Raw genomic sequence first — 23,539 nt, forward strand, 5'->3', positions numbered from 1 at the left:
TCACGGCGGACATTTTGACATAACCGGAACATCATGAAAAATCCTAACAGGAAAAGCACAGATGTAACTATTAGCATTATTGATGCATCCATTAAATTGCGGGCCCCATTCCGGTGAACCAGCATGCACAACACCAAGCAACGCCTTACATCTGGCACACGTGAGCGCAGTGTAGTTTGTTATTCGTGTCGTTTACGTTAGAATAGACCATTTATAGTCCTCTAATATGATGATAAACACACACGAGCATTAAGTCATACAACACGAGTACCACGTGAGGCGGAGGTTGGGAGGGTGCAGCAGCGAACTTCGTCTGCATGGTCATCAAAGTCGCAACATCAGCGCTCTGCCCAAACCAACGCTAAGCTTCATTAACTGCACCTGTGCTTTGCCTACTGGGACATATTGAAATGTCACATGCCACAACATCATGAATAATTTCTATTGGATCAAAACCAATTTCATGGTTTTTTTTTTCTGCCGTTACATTACGGTTGGGAGGTTAGAAATGTGTGTCACATCCCAGTCACATTGTGGCAAACAAGCATGCGTGTGAAAGTACCATTGATAAAGGCTCCTCATGGAGGGCTTAGTTCAAAGGTCGGGGGCAACGTTGGTAGTGCGGAGGTGGTTTGGTTACAAAAAGGTTAGATCTACAACGAGATGTAAGGCATAGAGTTATTAATGTGAGAAGATCAGAACAGGAGGGGGGGTCATCGGGTGGAGAACGAGAAATCCTTTTGAAAGCCGTCGAGCATAACCGAACAATATAAACAATGATAAACAATACAATTAGAAATTCATCATTTTGTTATCCAAGAAAAAACCCTGATTCCAAAACGTAACACCCATCCCCGTCCTAGACATCGAATACAAGTCAGCCACACCAAAGGGAAAAAATAGGTCCAAAAGAATTATGGGCTTCCTTCTTTCTCCATTAAAAGCAACTGCCTGATGTCATTTCGTTGTTTAACCAGCCAATCGATAGTCACTTTGAGTGTCTCCCCCTTTTTGGAGCCCTTTCGACTGTTTGACTCCCAACCATGTGATCGACTGTCTGCACGAGACCTCCTGCAGTCGGCAACAAATTAGTCGTCGCTTTGTGCCTCTTCATGTGGAGACTGCAGCTCACTAAAGATCCCTTGCAAAGGAGAATGTTCCTGCACTTTCTAAGATAAGATTTGATACTTCGGAGCCCCCCCCCCAACCCCCCTGTGTTATTGGGCAGTATCTAGACGAGGGCGATAAGACGGATGAGACAAAGTCCATCGGCGCTGCTGATTGGATCTCACAGTATCACATGTATCAGATGCACCATTAGTTCCATCGCCCAATGACTCATGTTAGCCTTAATCTAATAGCTCTGACATGAGATCGTGTCACGCTCGCCACACTTTTTCCTTTTTCTTTTTTTCAACCACCCGCTCTGCAGACGCCTCTCCACAACTCAACAGATGATAATTAACTTACAGAGAGCTATGATTACAGCAGCAGGAAATTGATTATTACTGGCTTCCCGCCGCGCCACACCCTACACTACATTAATAGCCGGTGCATTAAAGATGCAACCTGTTGCTCGCTGGCTCGTTTAAAGGGCTTTCTGCTGACAACTGAAAAACGATGTCCATCATGAGGCTTTAAAATGGAATTTCTGCGTATCGCGTGACAGAGCAATGGGTCCAACCGTGCCACATATCCTCTCTGACCTTTCATTTGAAGGTGTATTCAGTAACACTTTTGCTTTTGATGGGAATTCCCATAAATACCCCTTATGTCCTTCTTAACACATAAACCAAATTTACTGACTTAGAGACACGTTTATTCATATGTGTCCCGCTCTGCTTTCCAGTGTTCTTCACTCTGCTGTTATTAGCGCAGCAAGGGCTGACTGTCCTCTGGGTCAATTTAATATAACTCATTCACTGCAGCAGCAGCAGTGTGTTTCTGCCTTTTTGAGATGTGTGGTTATTGTGACCTTTAATGAAAGTTGGACTGGCTGTAGTGAGTAATCAAAGGCGAGGAACTCTGTCCTGAGATTGTGTGTGAAAATGGACCTCTGTGATCTTGCTATTCTTCACCTTCAGCACAGCAGATCTTTTGAGACCTAGTTGTCGATGTGACACCTGTTTTGCTTTTCAGTAACTTGATATTAATTTCTCTTTTTTTGAGTTAGTGAGTCATTTAAATAATACTATTAACTTATTATTGTCAAGTTTTAGAGCATTCTTTGCTATTGCAATGCGTTTTCTTTCCCCAGAGAATATCAAGTAGTTATTTCCTTTTCTGTCCTCCAAAAACAACTTAAAACATCTGTGAAAAATTGGTGTGGCCTTGTACTCCACACTGCAAAAGTACAAAGTAGTGTGCATTCACTCTGATGTGGGGTAATGCACCAATATCAAGACACATAAAAAGAGAAACCACCTCTCAGCAGAGTCTGAGGAAATCCTGCACACCATTTCTGTCAATTCTAGTTTCATATGGAGCTCTTGTTGCTAGTGATTTGAAAAGAGATGGAGAGATCGATGCAGATAACCGCAGTGTTCAGTTCCGGTGGGGGATCTTTTTTTTAATGTTTGCTCTCTCACTCTCCATGGCTTTAATTACACTCTCACCATCTAATAAAGGCAAAAAATAATGGAAAAGAAAACAAGTACAAGAAAACAAGCGAACAGATGAGATGGAGAGTTGCTGAGGCAACGATCCGCCAGAGCTTTAGGGCAGGTGAGTGCGTGCGGTTCTTCGGATGGAAAAGACACTGGAAGTTGTTCGCAAGAATAATAAATAATGTTCATTTTGCACCAGATATTATGCAACCAAATGTATAAAAAAAAAAGTATTTTTAAGACTTATTTTGCTTTTTACTTGACTGAGTTGATACCCAATAACCACATCATAATGTGTTTCTAGTAATAACTCATCATCATGTATTTGTTAATCCTATTTGGTATTAATAATCTCAATCTGTAAAGTAACAAAGTAATATGTCAGATAAACAGAAACTGCAGAGTAAAAGGTGTAATATGTCCCTCTTGCGTGTCGTGGAGTGTTAAGTAGCAGAAAATGTAAAATACTTCCTTCCGTACAGTTCTTGAGTACATGTACTTAGTACTTAGTTATTTTCCAGACAGCACCAGATTCAGCACCATGGACAGCGGTCAAACAGATGTATTGACCCCAAACTACACACTCTGACTAAGTATGATGATTAAACCTTTATTGAACCACCCCATTGAGATCACACAATCTTTTCCAAGGGACCCCTGGACACTCAAAACAAACATGCTGTGTGACAGGAGAAAACAGATCCAGCTGAGGAAGCAATTACAAAACTCCAGTTGAATGAGCCTCCCAATTACCCTCGACTACATTTTTTTAAATGCTTTTATTGGAATCGGCCTATCTAGCTGCCAATCTGTCCGCAAGCGGTTCCAGTCTGTAATTTCCTGTTAATACAAAGCAGGAAAGTGCATTAATGTCTTATGTACCAACTACTGAAGGTTAGTATGTAGCTTCAACTATATAGTATTAGTACCGTGATGTGGGACACGGCGTTTGTTTTGCCCTCAGCTGCTGCCCTTGGTCGACCTTCTGTGTGGGCAGTAATGGATTTGCCTGTTAACGCATCTGTTCACTCGTTCGTCACGTGCACTATCTCAGGTGCCACAGCCTGGATTTGAAATGAAAACCCACATCGTAAATTCAAACACTTCCACTGCCAGTTATAGTGATTGGCATGCTGGTGGTGACGGGATTACAAGTCATATCGGAAACCAGAGAGCGATTCTCGCGTTACAAACTTACTCCAGTAAGACCATAAGTTTACTTATGTTTTACTTATGGTCTTTGGAGTAAGTTTTGCAAGTGCCACTTCACACACTGCTACACTGCTGTTCGATCGTGTTGCAGTTTGACCTTTTGAGAGTGTGGCCAGCCAACTTACAGTTGGAGGAACTCATCTTCACAATTATAATCACCAGCAAAAGCTCGAGGACTTGAATCTCTTTGCAGACTCCCGTAATGAACAGAAAGCAGAAATCCCATTCTTGTGTGTGATGGAGCCTTTTGGGACGACAGTCTGCAGCTGGTGGCTTTAAGGAGACAATTGGACAAATATTTGTTATCTCTCTTGTCATCCTGCTAGCATTCGCACTTCCTTAATGACATACCGACAAGCTTACCTAAGCCCCGCAGCGAATAAAGTTTGATGTATGTGACTTACACAAGAATTGATGGCCTGATTGGCCCAGATGGCGGCCGCATCGTTCCTGCAGCGTGACGCGTTTACCCGTGTTATTCCTCTTTTGTTTTAATTCACTGAGCAGTTTTCTCACTCTGCAACGACTTCTTGTCTTAGTCTTTTTCAGCCCATATTTTACATATTTCCTTTCTTCTTCTTTTTTTTTTTTTTTTTTGTTGGCCCTCTTTTTTGTGTGCCACTGTTGTGCAGCGTTAGTCTGCACACTGTACACAGAAGGATTATGTGCGTTCTCCTGCTTGTCTCCCAGCTCTCAGTCTAATCTGCTCCCCGACTCGCTCCCGCTCCGCGGCCCGTTGTTGCCATGCCACCACATCACGCTGTAACTGCATGACGCTTGATGGCCACCATGATAAGGGTCTGCAGGCTGCGGGGAGACGGTTTATGTGGCGGCTGCGAGCTTCTGCGAGCTTCTGCTGTCACACTTCCACAGAATCATTATTGACACTAAATGAGCCAAAAGGTGACGTTGAAAGGAGATTAAGCAAAAAGGAAGCGTACTTGTGATTTATCATGCAGACAAATTATTTGTTGTAGTCTTTTAGACCTCAGCTGCAGAGAGAAGCAGACCGTTGTTTGATAGAAGATTAGATTGGAGACCTTTAAGAAAAAGAAAAAGGATAATTGGTTATATTATCCTTTTTTCCAAATCTTCTCCCATTTTAATTTGTTGTTTACCCTGTTTGCTGGTAATGCTCAACAGATACAGTGTGTCTGATCACTAATTATATGGAATGCCCCCCCATCGCTGTAAAGCTTACCGTCAGTGTCAACACTTCCTGCCCAGATGTGAGCACAGAGTTGAGTCTCATTGGCAGCGTCTTTACAGCAATTACACAAAAAAAAGGAATTGAAAGAAGTGATTTCCAGCCCTGAAGCACTGCCAAAAAGAAATCAATATATTTGGCAGTGTGAATGTGTTTGGAATGTTTTCCGCTGAGAAATAGGAAAATGAGAATTAAATATTTTATTTTATTTTCATCGTTACTGACAATAAAATCTGTTATACATTTAGATTTTGAACACGCCAGACGGGCTAACCTCCTGGTTTGATGGCATCTTGTTTAAACTAGCTAGAAATGCATTTAAAAGGAAGCCCAACAAATGCAATAGAAACTCAGTAATTCAGCAGCTTGCTCAACAAAACACACAGTTTAGGATGAAGGATATTGTCATTCGTAGCACGGCTGCTGGCTGGGTTTAAAAATGTGTTTAATGTTGGATTCTTCCGTTGTCATAATTAAAGCTGAAAGACCATCAGGCCTCTGGTAGCAGGTTGCGCTGCATCGAGGACAGAGGGCTGAAAATCTGGCTGCTACAAATTGATCCATTATTGAAGCTTAATTAACATCAGCCAGAATGCCTGTTACAAACCTGTGACAGTATTTCTGGTGCCCAGCTAAGCTAGTTAGCTAATCTTGTTGGATGCTTGGCAAACGAAGCATCAGAATTATTATTAAATCAGAGGCGACACACAATCTATTGTTTGGTGGCATGCTCCACTTCACAGCGTGTCGTCTTTTCAATGCAATGAACATACTTTTCATGTCTTTCTTAAGTCTCCCTGAAACTGTCTCTTTTTGTTCTTTGTATCTCATCTATATGCATTTTAGATGAGCTGCCTGTGGCTTTCGTAAAAATGCGATGTTATTTTTGACTTCTGCAGAGGCAGAATTACAACAGACTAACAGTGCGCCTGGTCTAGGACTCACTGTTGTGCCTCGCTGCTCTGCTCCGAGTCTCGTCTGGCAGTGCTGCGCGGGGAAGGGCTTGGCACTGTGCACGGGGGGGACAGATGGTCTTACATGGGATCTAGTTGGAGGTCCAGAAACCGTAGCCCAGCAGGGACCCTGGCAGCTGAAGAGCCTGGCCCGACGGCCATGGTCCCTGGGTGGGACTCCGACAGGATTGGGCCACCCAGGTGTCAAACCAGACACTCTCTCTCTCTCTCTCTCTCTCTCTCTCTCTCTCTCTCTCGCGCTCTCTCTCCCTCTCTCCCAACCACCTCAGCCAGCTGGTTCACCTCTGCCGCAGCACGCTGCCACCATCGCAAACAGGCCCTGAGATCACGTCCAAACAGACACCTATCATAATAAAAGCAGAATGATTCTCTGCCGTTTGCATAATAGCAGCATGTAACAGATACTCTTGGATGGAAAAAATAGCAGCAGACAGATATTTTTCAGGCAGCTTCCGCTCCGAGGCTCACAGTCTGCTTGGGATACTGTTGATGCGAGCGCGTGGGTGGTTGTACCATATAAGCTTTCTAAATGCTCCCACATCCACGCGTGCCAACACATTGGACAGATCGGTTTGATGGGTAGGGACAGGCCGAAAGCTCAACTGCAGCGTCGTCGTTTTGCGGCTGCTTGTGTTTTTCTCGTGATGTCGCTGTTGATGAAGATGTCACGGCGGCTCTCTAATCCCAACCAATGCTGTAACGGAGTGCTCCACGCTTTACGGCATGGGGGGGGTGGGGAAGGGGGGGGGGGGGAATTCATCAAGTCATCATAGATCAAGTCAGACTGTCATGGATGGCATTGAAAGAGTAACAAGGGCGAGTTACCGAGGCCCTGGATACTGTGGCAGCAGCTGAAAAAAAACAACAACATTTATTTTAGCCAGCGTCTTGCTGGCCGGGCTGATGCACTCCGCGGTTAGTCAGCACTCCCACCACTTCGCCAGCTCAGCTTTTTTATTCTGTGCCCCTGGAAATTGAGTTTTGCTGGCCCTGTAATGTACTCAAAACTACATCTGCAACTGACTGATAAATCTACGCTTTGTTGCGCCTGACGGATGGCTGGGAAAATGAAAATCTTGCCACGGCATGTTGCTGTGTCAAGAGCTCGCCGAGCAACCTCTGCTCGGGGTGAAGCCGGATTTACCCTTTTTGTCTTGTGTTTTTTAATATTTACATCAGCTTGTTGGGTGCAATGGGATGACAGGTTTCTGGATTGTTTTGCTCCACTGCACAGTGAGGGCAAAAAACACAGCTCCTCTTCCGATCGTGTCAACAATATATGCTTTCTGCTGAGAGAATGGCTTCATGTCTACAGAGTGGTAAATGCGTGCGTGCGTGTGTGCGTGTGTGTGTGCTTGTGTGCGTGTGTGTGTGTGTGTGTGGTTACATACATGAGGGGTGGCTTAATAAATACCACAAGATGACAGATCTTTATTGCGGCACAACAGTCGGGGTATGACACTCCTAAGAGCAATTTCAGACCGTTAACAAGACCTGGACCAGGAATACCTCACAGCAAAATGTCACAAGGCCTGCCTTTCTGCACCTCCCCCCACCCTCTCCCGCTCCCTCCGCTCTCCAGTGGACATTCAACGAATTGTGGTACCTCTCTTTCAATTTGCCGACCGTGTTACCTCGTTCCACAATGTGCCGCCCCGGGGGGAACCACAGAGGGTGGGGGTGGGGGGGCAGGAGCGGCGGCCTCGGCCTCGCCAGGTCCGCAGAGAGCCGATAACCTTTCGGTGTTGCTTTAGCACGCTGTGTAAAGAACAATCAGAGCTTATCAGCATCGACCACAGGCGAATGCTAATTCAAAGTCATGTGGACACACTGCAGAGGGAGAAGGAGAGCTTCAGCGGCTCTCACTCTTGACAGCCCCGATGTCTGCAGCGGACAAATAACTTTTAAGAAGACCTGAAAGCCTGTTAATCTGTCTCATCGGCATTGTGTAAATGCTTATATAATAATGTGTGCATATGAATGAGCAGAAAATGAGACGTGACAAAACCAAACTAATTTCTCCCTGCAGTTGTTTTCCTTCTTGTTTGTAACACCTTATAGTGTTACATATAATTTGGTATTTCCAAAAGGGCATCCTGATTCATCACAGGAAAATGTAATCGCACCACATTGTTGTGTGTCACACAATATAATAACTTTTCTTCAATTTTCGATTGCCAATAGGAATGCCGATATGAAAACATGGAACATTGCGCGCCATCATCGTATCTCCACAAATGTCCCAAACACAGCGCTGCTCTTCATCGTTTTCCTCGTTCACTTGTAGGGAAGTTGGTTAACTGGGTGGATAACGTGGCTGTCGGGCTGTTTCAGCCATCGTTGCAAAACAATGACTCTACACGCTTGCCATTCCCGCCATGTAGCCATCTTCCCCTCTGGTGCATCAAGATGCACTCTAGTCTACGCTATGCGTTGGCTTCCTGGGGAGAAGACAGGCAGCATCAAACCACCTGAAGATCGCACAGGTATCCAACTACATGCTGTGATGTCCGTTGAGTGCAAGGCGCTGAACGGATTGCTCACTGTCACCGGCTTTAAAATGCTTGAATTACTTTCAACACCTTACCTATAATTACCCACAAAAAGCTTTCTGGAGGAATATTAAGAGTAACAAAATATGAAAAGGGAAGAAACAATCTGACTGTGCAGCTGCAGTGAGTGCTAACACCCCCCCCCCCCTTGTCTTTCGCCCTCTCAGCTCGAATCGTGCGGAGTCGTCAGTGGTGCGAGATGGCTCCCTGCCTGGAGGGGGAGGTCTGCAGCTACCTGTTCAACCGATCCGGCTGGACCTGCACCAGGGGCAGCGGTCGCATCAAGACCGTCACGGTAATTGATATATATATATACACCCTGTGCACTTAACAGCATCACGCCCCGACATTTCTTTCCCCATCATGGACAATGCAAAGCTGGTGGTGATAAGTGAGGCCAGGGCTAGAGGCAGCGCCCAGCTCTCAGGGTTCAAAGGCCGCGTAGAAAACGGATGCTAAACTGCTTTCTGTGGCTTGAAATCACTCATTATAATTCGTCATATTCATTGTCGGACATGCAATTGGAACAAATCAAAGAAACCAAACTTCTGGAGCCCCCTTTTCAAATAGTATTGCAAAGACAATAGAGGCACAAACCCAACTGGATGGTGTTCTGACCATGGTTGTTTCATCTTTGTCTCTAAGCCACCTCTAACATCGCTCTGTTGTTTGCGCTGCAGCAATATGTGAAGGATATGTAAAAGATGCTAGGTTAGCTCTGCACTGCCAATACCTCATTAGCATTGAAAACAATGCATACCAAACTTCATCTTAGTGTTCTGCATTTTATTTTATCTCTTTTTAAAAAAATGTTAACAGGTAAATGTGAATTCCTCTCAGATCAGCTTAAATACACCAGTATCTTATTAGGAATACTCACCATTTCAGGATCTCTCCTTCCAAACCTAAAATGTACATTTCAATTCAATTAATTTTATATAGCCCACAATCATACATTACAAATGTGCCCCAGAGGGCTTTATAATCTGTGCTCCTGCTCAAACAAGAGACATTTTAGGTATCAGTGGGAGAAAAATGGTGAAAGCCGACAAGAGAACATGACCTCTCCCTGACTTTTGCGAAGGGATTTAAATGAACACAAAACATGTTACATTTTTAAAGCCTCCAATATGGTGTCATCTGGTCCTCTGTCGGCTCCTCTCACAGTGCAACATGCATCCAATGCCTCAGAGCTGCCAATGCCGCAGTGCTGACTGAGGCTTTGCTCTGTGATCAACTCTCCTCCGATTGAGGGATGCTCAAAGGCTGCACACGTAACGAGGGTTCACTGGATCTTTTACTTTTTTGTGCCATTATAAAGGAAGAAGCAATATGAATCTTTGAATGCCATGAGTGTGTGTGGGGGGAGGAGGGACAACAACAACACAAGAGATGACATGATGGATAGAGAGCAGGAGAGACTGCTGTCCTCATCGTCAGGTACACAGGGCCAAAGGTCAACCTGTGACTGGATCGCTTGATTTTCACTCTCGCTTTCCTTTATCTCGCTCACTTGCTGTGTCTTTAGCTCTCTCGCTCCTTCGCCTCCTCCTCTGTCCAGCAGCCCTGGGCAGCTGCGTCACATTTCATGCACGCATTCCCATCGTGCTGTAATCTAACCTGACAGCACACTTAGGTTAGTGTTTTGCTTTTTATACATACATTTACAAAAATACCCCCCTAAAAAAAAATATTTTTGCGTTCCGCTCCATATTCTGAACGAGCTGTTGCCGAGGAGAGTTTTTACTGCAGAAGTTAATCACAAGTGATGCTGCTGGTTTTTTTTGTTTCTTTTTCATTGGAAGGGGCAGAGATAGGGAGGCTTTGGCAGCAGAAGAGAGGAGGAGGCATCCAGAGGTATTTGTTGTGAGCTGAAATGGGAGGAAAGCGCATCCTGGAAGATAAATGAAAAGGAGAAATCTATAAGGAGGATTGATCAGGCTGGAGAGAAGACGGAGGGGGGCGGGGGGAGGATAGAGAGCCAGGCTGCCGCTCGGCCCCCAGCCAAGCTCTGACTGGCCACATCTCTGTGCAAGTATCGTGAGCGTCGAGAGCGAGTTCTAAATGTGAGAGAACCTGTCTTCACATGTTCGCGATCACGTTACATGGGAGCACTCGGTGTGACAGCGTGGCTTAGGGCTGGGGTTCCGATAGCATCTTATCGAATCTAAATCCAGTATATGCATTCACTTATCGGATCTATTTAAGTTCAGCTTTCAACTATTGTGAGGTAACCAAAGTTTAAAATGACTTAAAGATCCAATTTAGATTTGTATTCCGAGTGCTGAGAGCAACACTTCAGTTCCGTGTGGCAGCCTAATTACTGCTCACAACCTGTAGCAACAACCTGACATTGAGATAAGCAGCAGAGGACGTGCAATGTTGATGAAAGGATTCTGACACATTGACAAGATTGACACATTCCCTCCGCTTCAAACTACGACTTTCTACAACCCCGTCTAGCGTCACAGAGTCGATTTCCACCCGCTACATGCATACCGTATTTTCCGCACTATAGGGCGCGCTGGATTATAAGGCGCACTGTCAATGAATGGTCTATTTTCGATCTTTTTTCATATATAAAGCGCACCCGACTATAAGGCGCATTAAGCGAAACAAAACAGTCAGTCAGTCAAACTTTATTAAACGTGTTCACAAAAACTCTCAATATTGTTCAAACGTTAATGAGCGTATTCACAATAACTCCCAACCTTGTTCAGTTGTAACTCGTAAAAAAAAACAGTCTGATACCGTTAAATCAAACGTTAGCGTAACTCTGTGTGGTCTTCTTTACTTGGCGCAGGTCATCTTCTTGCTTCCTCCACTTCCGTACCATTGATTCATTAATGTTGAATTCTCTCTCAGCGGCTCTATTCCCATGATCTACTGCGTGACTGATAGCCTTGAGTTTGAAGTCCGCGTCGTAAGCGTGTCTCTTGACAGGAGCCATTTTGGGGTCCTTATACACACACACTGTAATATTATGGCGAAGCACAGTATGTATTACTCCGCGACGCTCCTGACTACGGTAGCCCTAAAGGGGCGTATGGGGCGTCTGGATCCCATGTAAAGTCAACGCACAGACGCGTTTGGTTGAAATTCGGCGGACGTTGCGATAGACGCATTTTGCGCGTTGCGAAATTTCGCCAGAGTTGAAATATTTCAACTTCCAACGCGAGTTGCAAAAGTTTCGCAACTCGCCAGCCAATCAGCGTTGAGTTGCTCCGCCCGTTGCTGCTCTGGTAGCGCTGGAAGCGGAAGCTATCGAGGCGGAGGCGGTGAAACTCCCCGAGCTGTGTGAGCCTACGGGTGATGTTATGAACCCAAACACCAGGGTGTTAGATGTTCCGATGTTTATGGGATGTCCACAACAAGTATAAAGCAGAACTAGTGGTTATTTCGACCGTGGTGGATGGAGGAAATTATAACTGTTTTTACCGAGACAAGCGACAGAGATAAGCCACGCCCCCTTTTCGCAACTGGTTGCGAAAGACACAAATGAACACAACTTGACTGGCGAATAAACTGACGCGAGTAAAGCGTTGTGAATATTCGCAACGCGTTTGGTGTGAACGCACCATAATGCTGCAAGCGGTGCGGCTTTGTAGTTTACCAAAGTCGTACTAAAACATTTTGACAGAGCGCCGTGTACCACACAAAATCGCTTCGAGGTCAGTAAGCACAGCCAGAATGAATCCATATATAAGGCGCTCCGGATTATAAGGCGCACTGTCGTTTTTTGAGAAAATTAAAGGCTTTTAAGTGCGCCTTATAGTGCGGAAAATACGGTACATTGTTTTTACAAAAGTTCACAGGAAACAACTGGGTTTGGAAAACGTTAGAATAAGTCTGTTTGTTAGTTCAGTTAGTTAGGCTATGTACTGTATTGTATGCAACGTAAGTCAAGTAACTTAATGTAACTTAGAATAAATCAACGTTGCTTTCACACACGGGACACGAACACTGGTTTTCTGGGTGAAAGTCTTGTGTTTCTTTTACCCATCCATCCACCCCACCTTCATTGGTATACAGATTGTATCGCTCTTTATACTACGTCACCTGACCACCCACCAAGCCAATATGTATCTTCCTCATGGGAACCATCTCTGTTGCCATGCGTAATTGTCCAGATAGCATGCTTTTGTTTCATTACCTGTTTTAACATCAGTTTTTACTTGACTCGGTTGGAGTTGGTCGACCAGCCTATGCCGTTTCAATACTAGTGAGTGCTATAGTGAGTCCTCTGCCGCCACTATCAGTCTGAATGGAGACATTAGAGATATTCAAATCTAACAGGCAGGCTGCCATGAGATTTATTGAGCACATTTATTCTCCTCAGATGTAAAAACTCTTTGCATTTTAAAGAGTCTATGAGCCACCCTCAGGCCCCAAAAAAACCTTGCACACCAGGAGTCTTGCAATACGATTTCCATGATTTTGATAAAGCACAGTCATGCTCCCAATGGGATAAACATCTTCTGTTTTAAACAACCATGTGGCCTTTCTTTGAGTTCCCCTTCATGAACAACTTAACGTTTGAAGGCCAACTTGCTGCAAGAAAAAGTTGTTTAGTTCATCCAACGTACCACTTGTTGTCAGAGGGGCTTTACACTTAACCTCGATTAATATTAGCTGCCAATTGCAGATGCAGTGTGCCAAAATTCATGACTTCTAACCTTTAACTTCTAACTGCGCCACCTGCTGGATATTAGCACTATGTTTATCTTTCGCAGGCTGCTAGCAGGCCTTCAAGAGAAAAACTCCTGAATATGAACCATGAAATATTATGCCAATGGGTTAGACCTCCACTTTTCCGCTCACCCGTGGTAACAATAATCCAAATTTAATGTTTTTACATAAATGGTGGCTGTCATAACAAAATTAAATCCTTGAAAGCTTCTAAACTATGAAGTTATAATAATGAAAGATGCCCATTGTTTTAATTGAGGTGGATTGTGTTAAATGGTTCATTTGAACAGTTTATTAGAACAATCTAATGATAATGATAATGACCTCTAAAACAGCATGAAAAAACCCCAAAACAAATTAATTGTGTGGAAGAATATTATCAGGCGGTTCCGTTTAAAGGCTTTGCATATGTAACACTAACTCCTTCTATAATAAATTAGAATAAATAATTACAGTAAATGTAATGATAGAAACATCAAGCTCATATAGTGGAGAAGTAATACAGCAGTCTAGCTGTGCGACACACACTGTGGACACATGCACCTGCAGCTCTTTCTATACGCAGCCCCCCCCCCCCACTCCCAGCCTCCGCTCCGCAGCCCGCCCTCCTGTGTGTGCAGCACACGGTGGCACTGCCAGGTCACACACTCCAGCCTAACCTGCTAATGGAGTTTGCATATGCGGCCCGCTCTCCACTGCCAGCTCGCCATTAATATGAATCACTCTCTGGAGGCCCCCCCAAACAAGCTGGCAATTTGTCTTCACTAGTGAGCCGCTGAAAGGCCTACATATGATATTCTCCGAGGGGGAAAGCGCAATTCGTGCGGGGTGGGGCGGGGTGTTATGAGGTTGGTTTTCATACACTTGACTAGGTGTGGCAGGGAGGGGAGGGGAGGGGGGGAGGGGTTGTGACACAAGATCACAGTTGGGTGGGGAAATTGACAAGACAGACACCCTGAATTCAGAACAGTTAAATGTTTTTCTGTCCTTTCAGGCGAGCGAGAGCGTTGTGAGATTGCATCACTTGCTCCCTCCGCTTGGTGAGAGCTCCATCAAGAGCTCCTCTACTGAGCCCTATTATCCGCCTTTGCTAATCAAGTGATGGGCTCAAATTGAAACCACTCATAGAAATGCTTCTTCAGCGCAGGGCAGCAGCAGATTTATTATCCAAAAATATTATGTCAGAGGCTAGAGGGAGCTTGAATTATGAGACGCAAGCTCTTGGAAACCCTGATTTGCTCATATCCAGACTGCGGTTTCCTATGTACTCGGCCGCTCAGGCAATACTCGACAGTGGCTGGGAAACACAGAAATCTTCCTAGACACCCACACAACCAATACCACCTGCTCAGCTCCAGTGTGGCCAGGGGGAGAAACAGAACAGTTGAGCGTTTTTCAAAAAATGAACCACACTCACACACACACACACACACACACACACACACAGCACAACCTAGTATGTCAGAGACGCTTGCGTCATGTGTTGTTGTTTTAAGGCATTTTTTTCTTTTTTCTGCGCTGGTGGCCCTCCTCCAGCTATGTGCTCTTTGTTCCAGCGTCAGCCAGGGCGAAAAGCTAGTGTAGTGTGTGTAGTCCTACCAGTGCTGCTGAAAACATGAAGACGTTATAACCAGGAAGCTCTGCAGGACCTCTGGAAAGAGGGCACACCATCTTGATTTGTACAAGAAAAGAAGTCAAAGGTGTACCTGGTAAGAAAAGGGAAACAGGTGTTTGAGTGGAGAATGTTACAAATGTGATGCAGACGAGCAGAACACCGTGAAAAAACTGGATTTCATTGCACCACAAAAACAATACCAATGTCCAGCTATGAAGGAGTTATGAAATCATCACCGCTCATAAAAGTTCCACAGCTTCAACACTTTCCAGCACCTTGATTACAAAGGCCTCAATGTGGTCGACGAAAAAACAACAACCACGCAGCCAAGCGATGCGTCGCCATGGTCACTGCTTTGCTGGCAACCCATCTGACCAGAGACAGACTTCCTAATGAGCTCGCTTCTCTAAGGCAACGCAGCGCACCCACAGGCTCTGTCAGCAACTGTTTGTGTGCGGCTCCTTGAAATGAATTGTTGATTAGTCGAGGTTGCAGTTGGATAGTGGAGATGACAGATTTCCGGTTGGCTGGGTATCATTAGTGTGAAGATGTGTCGTCCAAGTAAGAATAAACAGATAGCAATACGTTTTTTAAATGACCCGAAGCGTAAAACAAGCAGGTGGAAATACTGCGTAATTCTCCACATTAAATCCTGTGAAAAGACGACCCCACAATGACTTCATCCTACTGTTGAGTATCGTCCGTAAAGGCCACATTTTGACTTCCATTGTTGTCCAAAAACTATTTAAGACACGTCACTAAGCCACACTGCTGCATTAAGTGACAATTTCTTTCATTGAGCCATGAACACACACACACACACACACACACACACACACACACACACACACATACATACATATATATACTGAGGCTACATGCTTGACTTCCTTATTTTTCCTACATATTGCTTTCGTGCTGCTGATGTAACACAAGCAGTCTAGACAGGTCACAGCATTAGTCAACCAGAAACAGAGTTTATTTTACTCTCTCTATGTCTTATCTTCAGGGCGGCTCTGTCCTTGTTTTAAACCACTAATCTGATACGAAAAGCACTTGAAAAAATAATGAAAAGATAGAATCCTGCCGTCGGTACTCAATGAAAGGTTTTCCCGAAGAGAAGCAAGTTTAGCTGAAGGGCCTGAACGCTGTCACATTCCTTTATTATTGAATGTGACTTCATCATTACTTTCTATCAGATCTACCTTTATCTAAACAACTTCCCCCTCTGATATTATAAAATCACAATATTTTTCAAATGATCCTTCAATAATCTTTTGGCTTTCAGTCTATTTTACACTAACCCCGATGTGACTTAACTCTTTTATGCTTGGAGTTTATTGTGCTGCTATACAGCTCTTGTCTTTGCCACAGAGCTGCTGCCTTCTCTTGCAAACAGACTTGTATCCTCAGTGAGATGCCATGTTTAGATAAAGGTGGACCAAAAACAAAACAAAATCCCTTTCATTAGGCGATGTAGCGGCGTGACCAGCAGCATTTATTAAGACTAAATAAAATGCGTAATAAGAGATGTAGAGTAGGTTGTGCAGGCTCTGAAAGATGCATACAGTAGAATCAGTGGTCTCAGACACAGTGGTGAAATATTAGCGAGGAAATCCGCACTGGAAATTAGAGGAATGTTTGCTGTGTGAGTGACGTTAATTGGAGGAACCAGACCAGAGTATATTCAAATATTAGATATGCGTGCTGTGCAAGGTGTCCTCCAATACACTGCTGGCTTTTGTTCTCATTTGCTGCTGAAATGATTACATTCTGAGCTCCAGCAAGTAAATTCTAACGGTGCACGAACAATAGAATATATTGCAGCGGTGTTGTGTTGGTTTTGGAGCCGAGAGAAAGAGATGCAAATCTGAGGCTAGTAGTTTTTAATGTACTCTTAATCTAATGAATTCCCCACCATGCGTTCTTTGATACATACATCAGACAAAAGTCCAGCGTTTATATTTAGTGTCTTACTGGCTCACCTCCAGGCTTTCCCTCACATTGGTGTCCGTGAACTGCTGGTGCTCCTGTCATATTGTATCTGACAGCCTCCCTCTGGATCCTCGGGGATAACATATTGTAGCCAGGCCGCCTCGCCTTCGGATGTACATTTATAAAATGATTGACGCTCAGACAACACGCGTGCGCCGGAGTACGCAGGGGTTACGCTCGATAAGCAAATACACTCTTCATTTCGGTTTCATTAAAGGGTTCCTCTATTTATCAACAAGGAGAGGAAAAATGCACTCTCTTGGTTTCAGCTCATCTGTTTGTCGGATGCTGAGGCACGATCATCAGTCTTGTGGAGATAGCTTGTGGACTGATGCAGAAAATATATTGAAATAGATTGGATTGATAGAGATGTTCCGAAAACCTTTCCCTCCCCCAGTCAGCCTTTTCTTTTCTTCTTTCATTTGTGTTATCATAGGTGTTGTTGTGTTATGGAACATACATTCTGCAGAAAGTGTCATGATTACATTTACAGTATCTAATGTTTCCTCTGGCGTTCATTCACAGGGTATACATAAAACAACACATTTCTTGTTTGTTTAGTTGTTTCCCCTCTTCTGCTGCCATCATCTATTAAAAGAGTGGGGTTTTTTTCTGCTTGCCTTCGCCAGGCGCATACCCCCGCCCCCCTGTGCCCACCTCCTCTTTGTCTGAAACCCAGTGAACATGGTCCCTTCTGCTGTCAATTTCAGTACACTTTACCCAGCTCCCCCGTTTGATGTTCTGTCATCGCCAAGCTTTGAACTGCCATGTGAGTTTTACCCCGCACAATGCTCGTCTCCAAAGCTTCGTCTGGTGTGAAATCGTCAGCCATAGGCCAACTTTCAACACGTTTTTTTTTTTTTTGTACCCTGTGTAATGCAGAACGCCGTGGACTGGTCATGTTGAAGCATGTCCAACAGCATCCTGTTTCATTGGTTTAGCGCTGCTACCTTTGGCGCAGCCTTCCGCCATATTCATGTGCAAAATATCATTTTGAGATATGTGTTGTATTTCTCGAATTTCATGCTACCGTTGACTTGCACTACATCGAATTTCACACGGGACATTATGTTCTCTTATCGCCACAGTATTTGTTGAACAGCTATATTTACCTGTTACTTTGCAGGTTAACATTTTATTTTAAAGAAACACACGCTTAACTTATAAGATCTGATTCATTATTGTAGATAAAACCCATACAGAGTTTATAATTATTTGAAATAACCATCAAACATTACAATGTGGTTCACGGTTCACGTAGGACGCTACATTTGACCGTATCAGTGGTTTTATTTCTTTTAGCTATTTTTTTTACTACAAATCACAGCTAACCATTTTGAAAATCCCACTGCTGTGTTTTATAAATCTGAGTCCCCCCCCCCTTCATTTCAAGTATCCTTTTGCTTGCCATTGATTTCTGTTGGTATAAAAATCAATACGCAGGCTCTTGACACCTGCTTTATTTGTGTTATCCATCACAAAAAACATAGTCTACGTTTAAAAAAAAAATGTTATTAATATTTTAAGGTAGTTCACTGCTGACTTTTCAAATTAATCTGCACTCATTGCCCAACGCGAATGTAATATTTGCAAGAAAAATGTACACTCAATGCAATAATCTCATACACCTCGTGCCAGTTTCAAGAGCCTGCTTATTGATTTTCATATATAAATGAGTGTAAACCAACGTCGGCCTGGAAAAAAGTACACATGATTTATTGTTAAAGTAAAATATTTTGTACTATTCTTTTTCTATTACCAATGAATCTAAATGTCTTTGTGTAATGTGAACTATTTTGGTTTACTGCGAATTCTGCTCTCATCAATCTCATTTCCAGCAGCAGGCAGCTGTTCTCAGTACGCTGCCCAGCAATAAACTGGTTTGGCCAGGTGGCCAGAAACACAACTCTAAACGAATGCTAATGTGGTTCTGTGTCTCCTATTTTATGTGTCTTAAAGCAATAGTTGTATAACACATGAGCCATAACAACTTTAATAGGTTATACAACATGTCAATGTTGGGTGGACAACTGCCCGCTAGAGTAAAAGAAAATCAACGATTGCAGCTTTTCAGTGGCAAAACTTTCCAAAACAATTCATTCAGGCATACTTTTTTTTTCTTTAATGGACTTTTCTTAGGTTATTATACTTCTACTTTTGCATCAGTAATGGATTTGAATTTTGGACAATAGATATTGGGCTTTACTGTCCCTGCCTCTCCAGAAATAAACAGGAAATACGTTGTTTTTGTTCCTGTGAGATAGCACCGGGTCTGCTGCGCTGATGCTTTTGTGCATCGGGCTCATATCTGGGCACGAGGCATCCACTTAGGATCTTCAGTAGGCTGTAGCGGCGCTTGTTAGTCTAATGACACCAGCGGCTGGTAATGACTGGGGCCCTCTATGAGTCTCCAGCTGATGAAACCAACAAAAACGCTGTGCAGGAGTCCACTTGTTAGGAGACACCCCGGGGGAAGGATGTGTAGTTGCTGCAGCGATGGTCTGCCTCCGTAATGGCTGGTGTGAATTCTGTGGCTTGAAGTGCCACCAAATATGACGCCTGTGCTTTGTGTCCCCCTGGGTCTCTCCCTCCCGGCTCCAAAGAATTCAGGGGAGCCATAGTGCTGCCTCGGCTGAGGATTTTCTTTATTTGTGTAATGCGAGGCGTACTGTATCTTTAAAATACTTTGATACTAAATAATATGCTGTATTGATGATAAGGAAGGAAGTTAATTGAATCCTATAATATGTGTGCCAATCTTTACTGGCACTCACTCACAGATCCGGGCATGTGCACCTAATTTGAACTGTGAAACGTGATCACACAGTGCTCGGTGTTTACAAGTGGCGATGAAACGGGTGCACCCCCGAGCGCTGAGACGGGGTCCAAATGTTTCAATTTCACCGCAACATGAGCAATTAGCGAAGCCTTCTCTCTCTCTCTCTCCTTATCCGTTAATCTCGCACACCCCTCGTGCCAGCGGGAGATGAATTTCTCTTCGATGTCCTTGGATCCCTGTCTTGTAAACACCATCGGCGGTGAGCACTGTTTACCGGTGTGCAAGGCAGGCCGGCAGCCGTCTCCTGCATTGCTCGACTCGTGGGGCCAAACTCACCTTGTTACCCTTTTAATTAGTAGGAGCAGTTAATAGTGCCGGTCGCTTCTGCCGCCTCAGCACTCTGCTCCGACTTCAAGAATCCCTCCAATCGATATAGCTTCGAGTCCGAGTGAGACAGGGAGTCAAGGGAGAGCACGAGGGGGAGGGGGGGCATCCTATTGTGTGGAGCAGCTCAGGTGCATTCATGATGGTCTTTGGAGAGAAACCAAACAACGTACTATTTTCTTTGGTGGAACCTTTGGGGCGGTGTGTATCAATATCTTTTTTTCCCTCCGTGTTCATTTGAAGGGATAACAAGGTCTCTGGGCTCCTCCTGCGCATTCCATCTCGCCCAGTTTCTCCTCTCCCACATTTCCTCTCCCTCGAAAATGAATGTAATCAAAAAGCAAAGGGTTTGCTCGGCAGATTCTATTGTGCCCTTATAAGCTTTTATCCCTTCCAACTGCCCGCACCCCACCACCCCCCCTGCATGCTCATTTCTTTTCTTGTTTTGATTTAAAGATGCAGTGGAAGTACTTAGCATTTAGATGACATGCTGCTGGAGAGGTGTGATGGATCAGCACCTCTTCAGAGTACTGAATTTCTTTGACAGCGCCGGAGCCGGTCGGACAGACAGCGCGACGGAGCGCAGGACGACGGGCCGGGGCGGGCACCAGAATACCAAGTCCACCCCGCTGCTGCAGATAGCCTGGCACAGCCGAGAGGAGAGCAGCGGCTGCTGGGAATGCCAATGCTATGCCCAGACAGGCGTCTCGCCTTGGCTCCTCTAATTGGCTAAACAGACCATTAGCTTCCTGATTATGATTAGCCGAGTCATTATCTACACAAAAGTGGCTCATTCACCAATATCAGGAAGGCAAAGGAGCTGTTTTCTTCCTCCGGTCAAGGGGAAAACTGCATGTGTTCATGGGCTCTCCGAAAGATGAATCTAGGAGGCAAGACGTGGTTGTTCGCAGAGAAACAAAGTGGAGCACTGTTTATCACCAGCAAATGTGATAAAAAAAATAATTCTATCTGTGTGATGCCATTGATGGGAGAAAGGAAAGGTCTCTCGGTCGTTAACGCTGATGATGTGGTGGCCATTACTCGCTCGTATTTTCTCATAAAGGTCATAAAAACTGTGAGAGAACAAAATAACCTTCAGCGTCCATCATCTCGCCTTAGATATAATTGGAAGACACGCCAGCTGTGCTTTTAAATGGACATATGCTGCTCTGCGTCGGAGGCGAATATGCGGAGGGAAAGTTGATTAAAACCTTAGTGAAAGCCGACCTCTGACCTTCTACTTTTCTTTTCCAGCCTTTGCCCAAGGAACCGTCGTAGGATGCAGAGAAAAGAAGTATGTACGTTTTTTTTATGATGTACTTTGTTCTAATTTGCATACCAAGTGTATAACCCTGCTTCAGTTTAACTTCGACATACCAAAGACATTTTGATTGTTGCAGCCTGTAGAAAGCAGAAATAATAACCCCTCAGGGACACAGCAGAATTGCTTTTGTTCCATGTTGACAAAGAGTTTAGTTTAGATCAGACTTTTTTAATACTGCTCTCACCACTGAGTTTAAATAAAGACCATTCAGGACTTGGAGAAGACACAATGGAATCCCTCATTTCTCAGTATGCATTCACTGCGATGGTGCAACAGAAAAGGGAAATCTAATGGGGTTATTGGAAGTTTTGGAATGGAAACTAAAAAGCCCCACTGTGGATACATCAAAGGGAGAGGCTACTTCATGTGTCCAGGCTCTCGTCCAGGACAAATGTAGAACACTGATATGATTGGGAGGACTTGACAAAAGCAATAACCGAAGGAAAAAAAGCCACATTTGAGAAAAATCCCTCTCTAAATGCCATGGTGACAGATTCTTGTCGTTTTCGATTTCAAGCAGGAGTCAGTAGCCGGCTAGCCTTGGTCAACTTGACTTCCACAAATGTTCTTTTTTTCCCTAAAAAAAACCCCCAGAGAATTTAAAGATTAAAACTAAATTCACATCGCAGGAACATTGACCGAGTATCTGTGAAGCTTTTTGTATTTGGCAAAAAACAGGCATTTGGAATCTGCATGCCTTACGTCTCCTAGCCAATATCCTAAGATTGATATCCCCTCTTCCACCGAGAAAACAAAATGAATCACCCACAATTACCAAGGGCAGGGAGAAAAGGGGAATTGGGGGCGTCATAAATATTTATTTGCCAGCCCTGGTAATTTGTGCAATTCTATGTGGATTTCCCGACTCACATTTAAGTGTCTGAATGATTTATTTGGGCGGTCTTGGGTGTCACAATTGTCCACTGTCACCCTGAATCATTTATGTATTAACATTTATGGATTTATCCATATAACATATTCATGGTAGAGTTATATTATCATTCAAATGTCTTTCTTGATCACAGTATTGGCTAAATTAAGTCATTAGCTACAGAATTCCATTGGAGGTGAAATGTATTCCACTTGGAAAGGAATGTATTAGCACATACACTCATGGACCAATCCCTTTAAAGAATCATTCACACAATTTGATTGGTTAAAGCTCAAATAAAGCCCAATTCAAAATGTCTAGTTTTATATATCTTATTAAATGGCTTTTTGTCAGACATGTTTCTGTTATGGAAATTATAATTTATTATTATTATTATTATCAATTATATAAAATATATAAATTATCATTCAGACCCCGGTTTTATAATTTCTAACAGTGGTTAGAAATTATAAGAGAATGACAACACCTTAATTTGGAGATCTTATTTCATTTTTAATTGGCTCAGATGTTGTATGTAAAGAGTTTGGCTCAGATGAAAATTGAAAATACAGGGGGGTGCTGGTCTGATTATTACTGTGTTGTTGTTTTCTAATTTCTTGTCTTGCACCGTGAGGGTAAAAAAAGAAAAGAATAATATCCTCAACAGCTTAAAACTCATTCGGTGTTTTGTGATTTATTAAACAGAATTTATTTTTGATTAAAAAACAAATGAGGAGGCGCTTTTTGTCAGGAATGTGACACAAAACAGAAGCATTAGTAGGCAACCAATGCCATTGTCTCCCAAAATGGGTCGTGAACTGAATTTTTAAACAATCTTCTTTCTCCGTTCCTCCGCAGGTTCATTGACATCCATGCTACAAAAGGAGCTGAGACCACCAGAACATTGTGTCCATTCACCAACGAGATTTTCCAAACTTAACACCAGGTGTAACCTTCAATACTAAAATAAATAAATAAATATCGATAATCCGGAGTTTCCCTAATCCCCACATTGAAAGACTCTCGGCAGACACTTCTGAGAACTCTGAGAGGTCTAAAGTGAGCAGCATGGTACTCCATCGGCATTGAATCTTCAAATTCGTGGACACATCACAGAACAAAATCCCTGCGAGGAACATTTATCAATGGGGCAGTGGATTATTCATTGAAATACTTCACCTTTTATTTTTTGTCCTTGTTATCCAACTTTGGGTCTGCAGGGGACGGCCCCTTGAGGATTTGTTGTACCTTTTTGGCTTGATTTAGACTTGTCAGAAGGTCTTTCAGAAGTCGATCCCGTTCATCTTCTTTACTATCCCTGCTATGAAGCC

General features: G+C 43.7%; 1 protein-coding gene across 1 annotated transcript in view; it reads left to right on the top strand.

Annotated features, from left to right (window-relative positions):
* tafa5l (TAFA chemokine like family member 5, like) overlaps positions 1–23,153 on the top strand; it is a 36,683-nt gene extending 13,530 nt beyond the window's left edge. The window contains exons 3-5 of the mRNA XM_034537701.1: positions 8,719–8,846; positions 21,268–21,307; positions 23,067–23,153. Coding sequence (XP_034393592.1) covers positions 8,719–8,846; positions 21,268–21,291 — 152 coding nt within the window. The 3' untranslated portion in view covers positions 21,292–21,307; positions 23,067–23,153. The remainder of the gene's footprint in view (positions 1–8,718; positions 8,847–21,267; positions 21,308–23,066) is intronic.
* Positions 23,154–23,539: the final 386 nt, after the last annotated feature.

Source organism: Cyclopterus lumpus, chromosome 7 (assembly GCF_009769545.1).
Source record: "Cyclopterus lumpus isolate fCycLum1 chromosome 7, fCycLum1.pri, whole genome shotgun sequence".
NCBI lineage: Eukaryota > Metazoa > Chordata > Actinopteri > Perciformes > Cyclopteridae > Cyclopterus > Cyclopterus lumpus.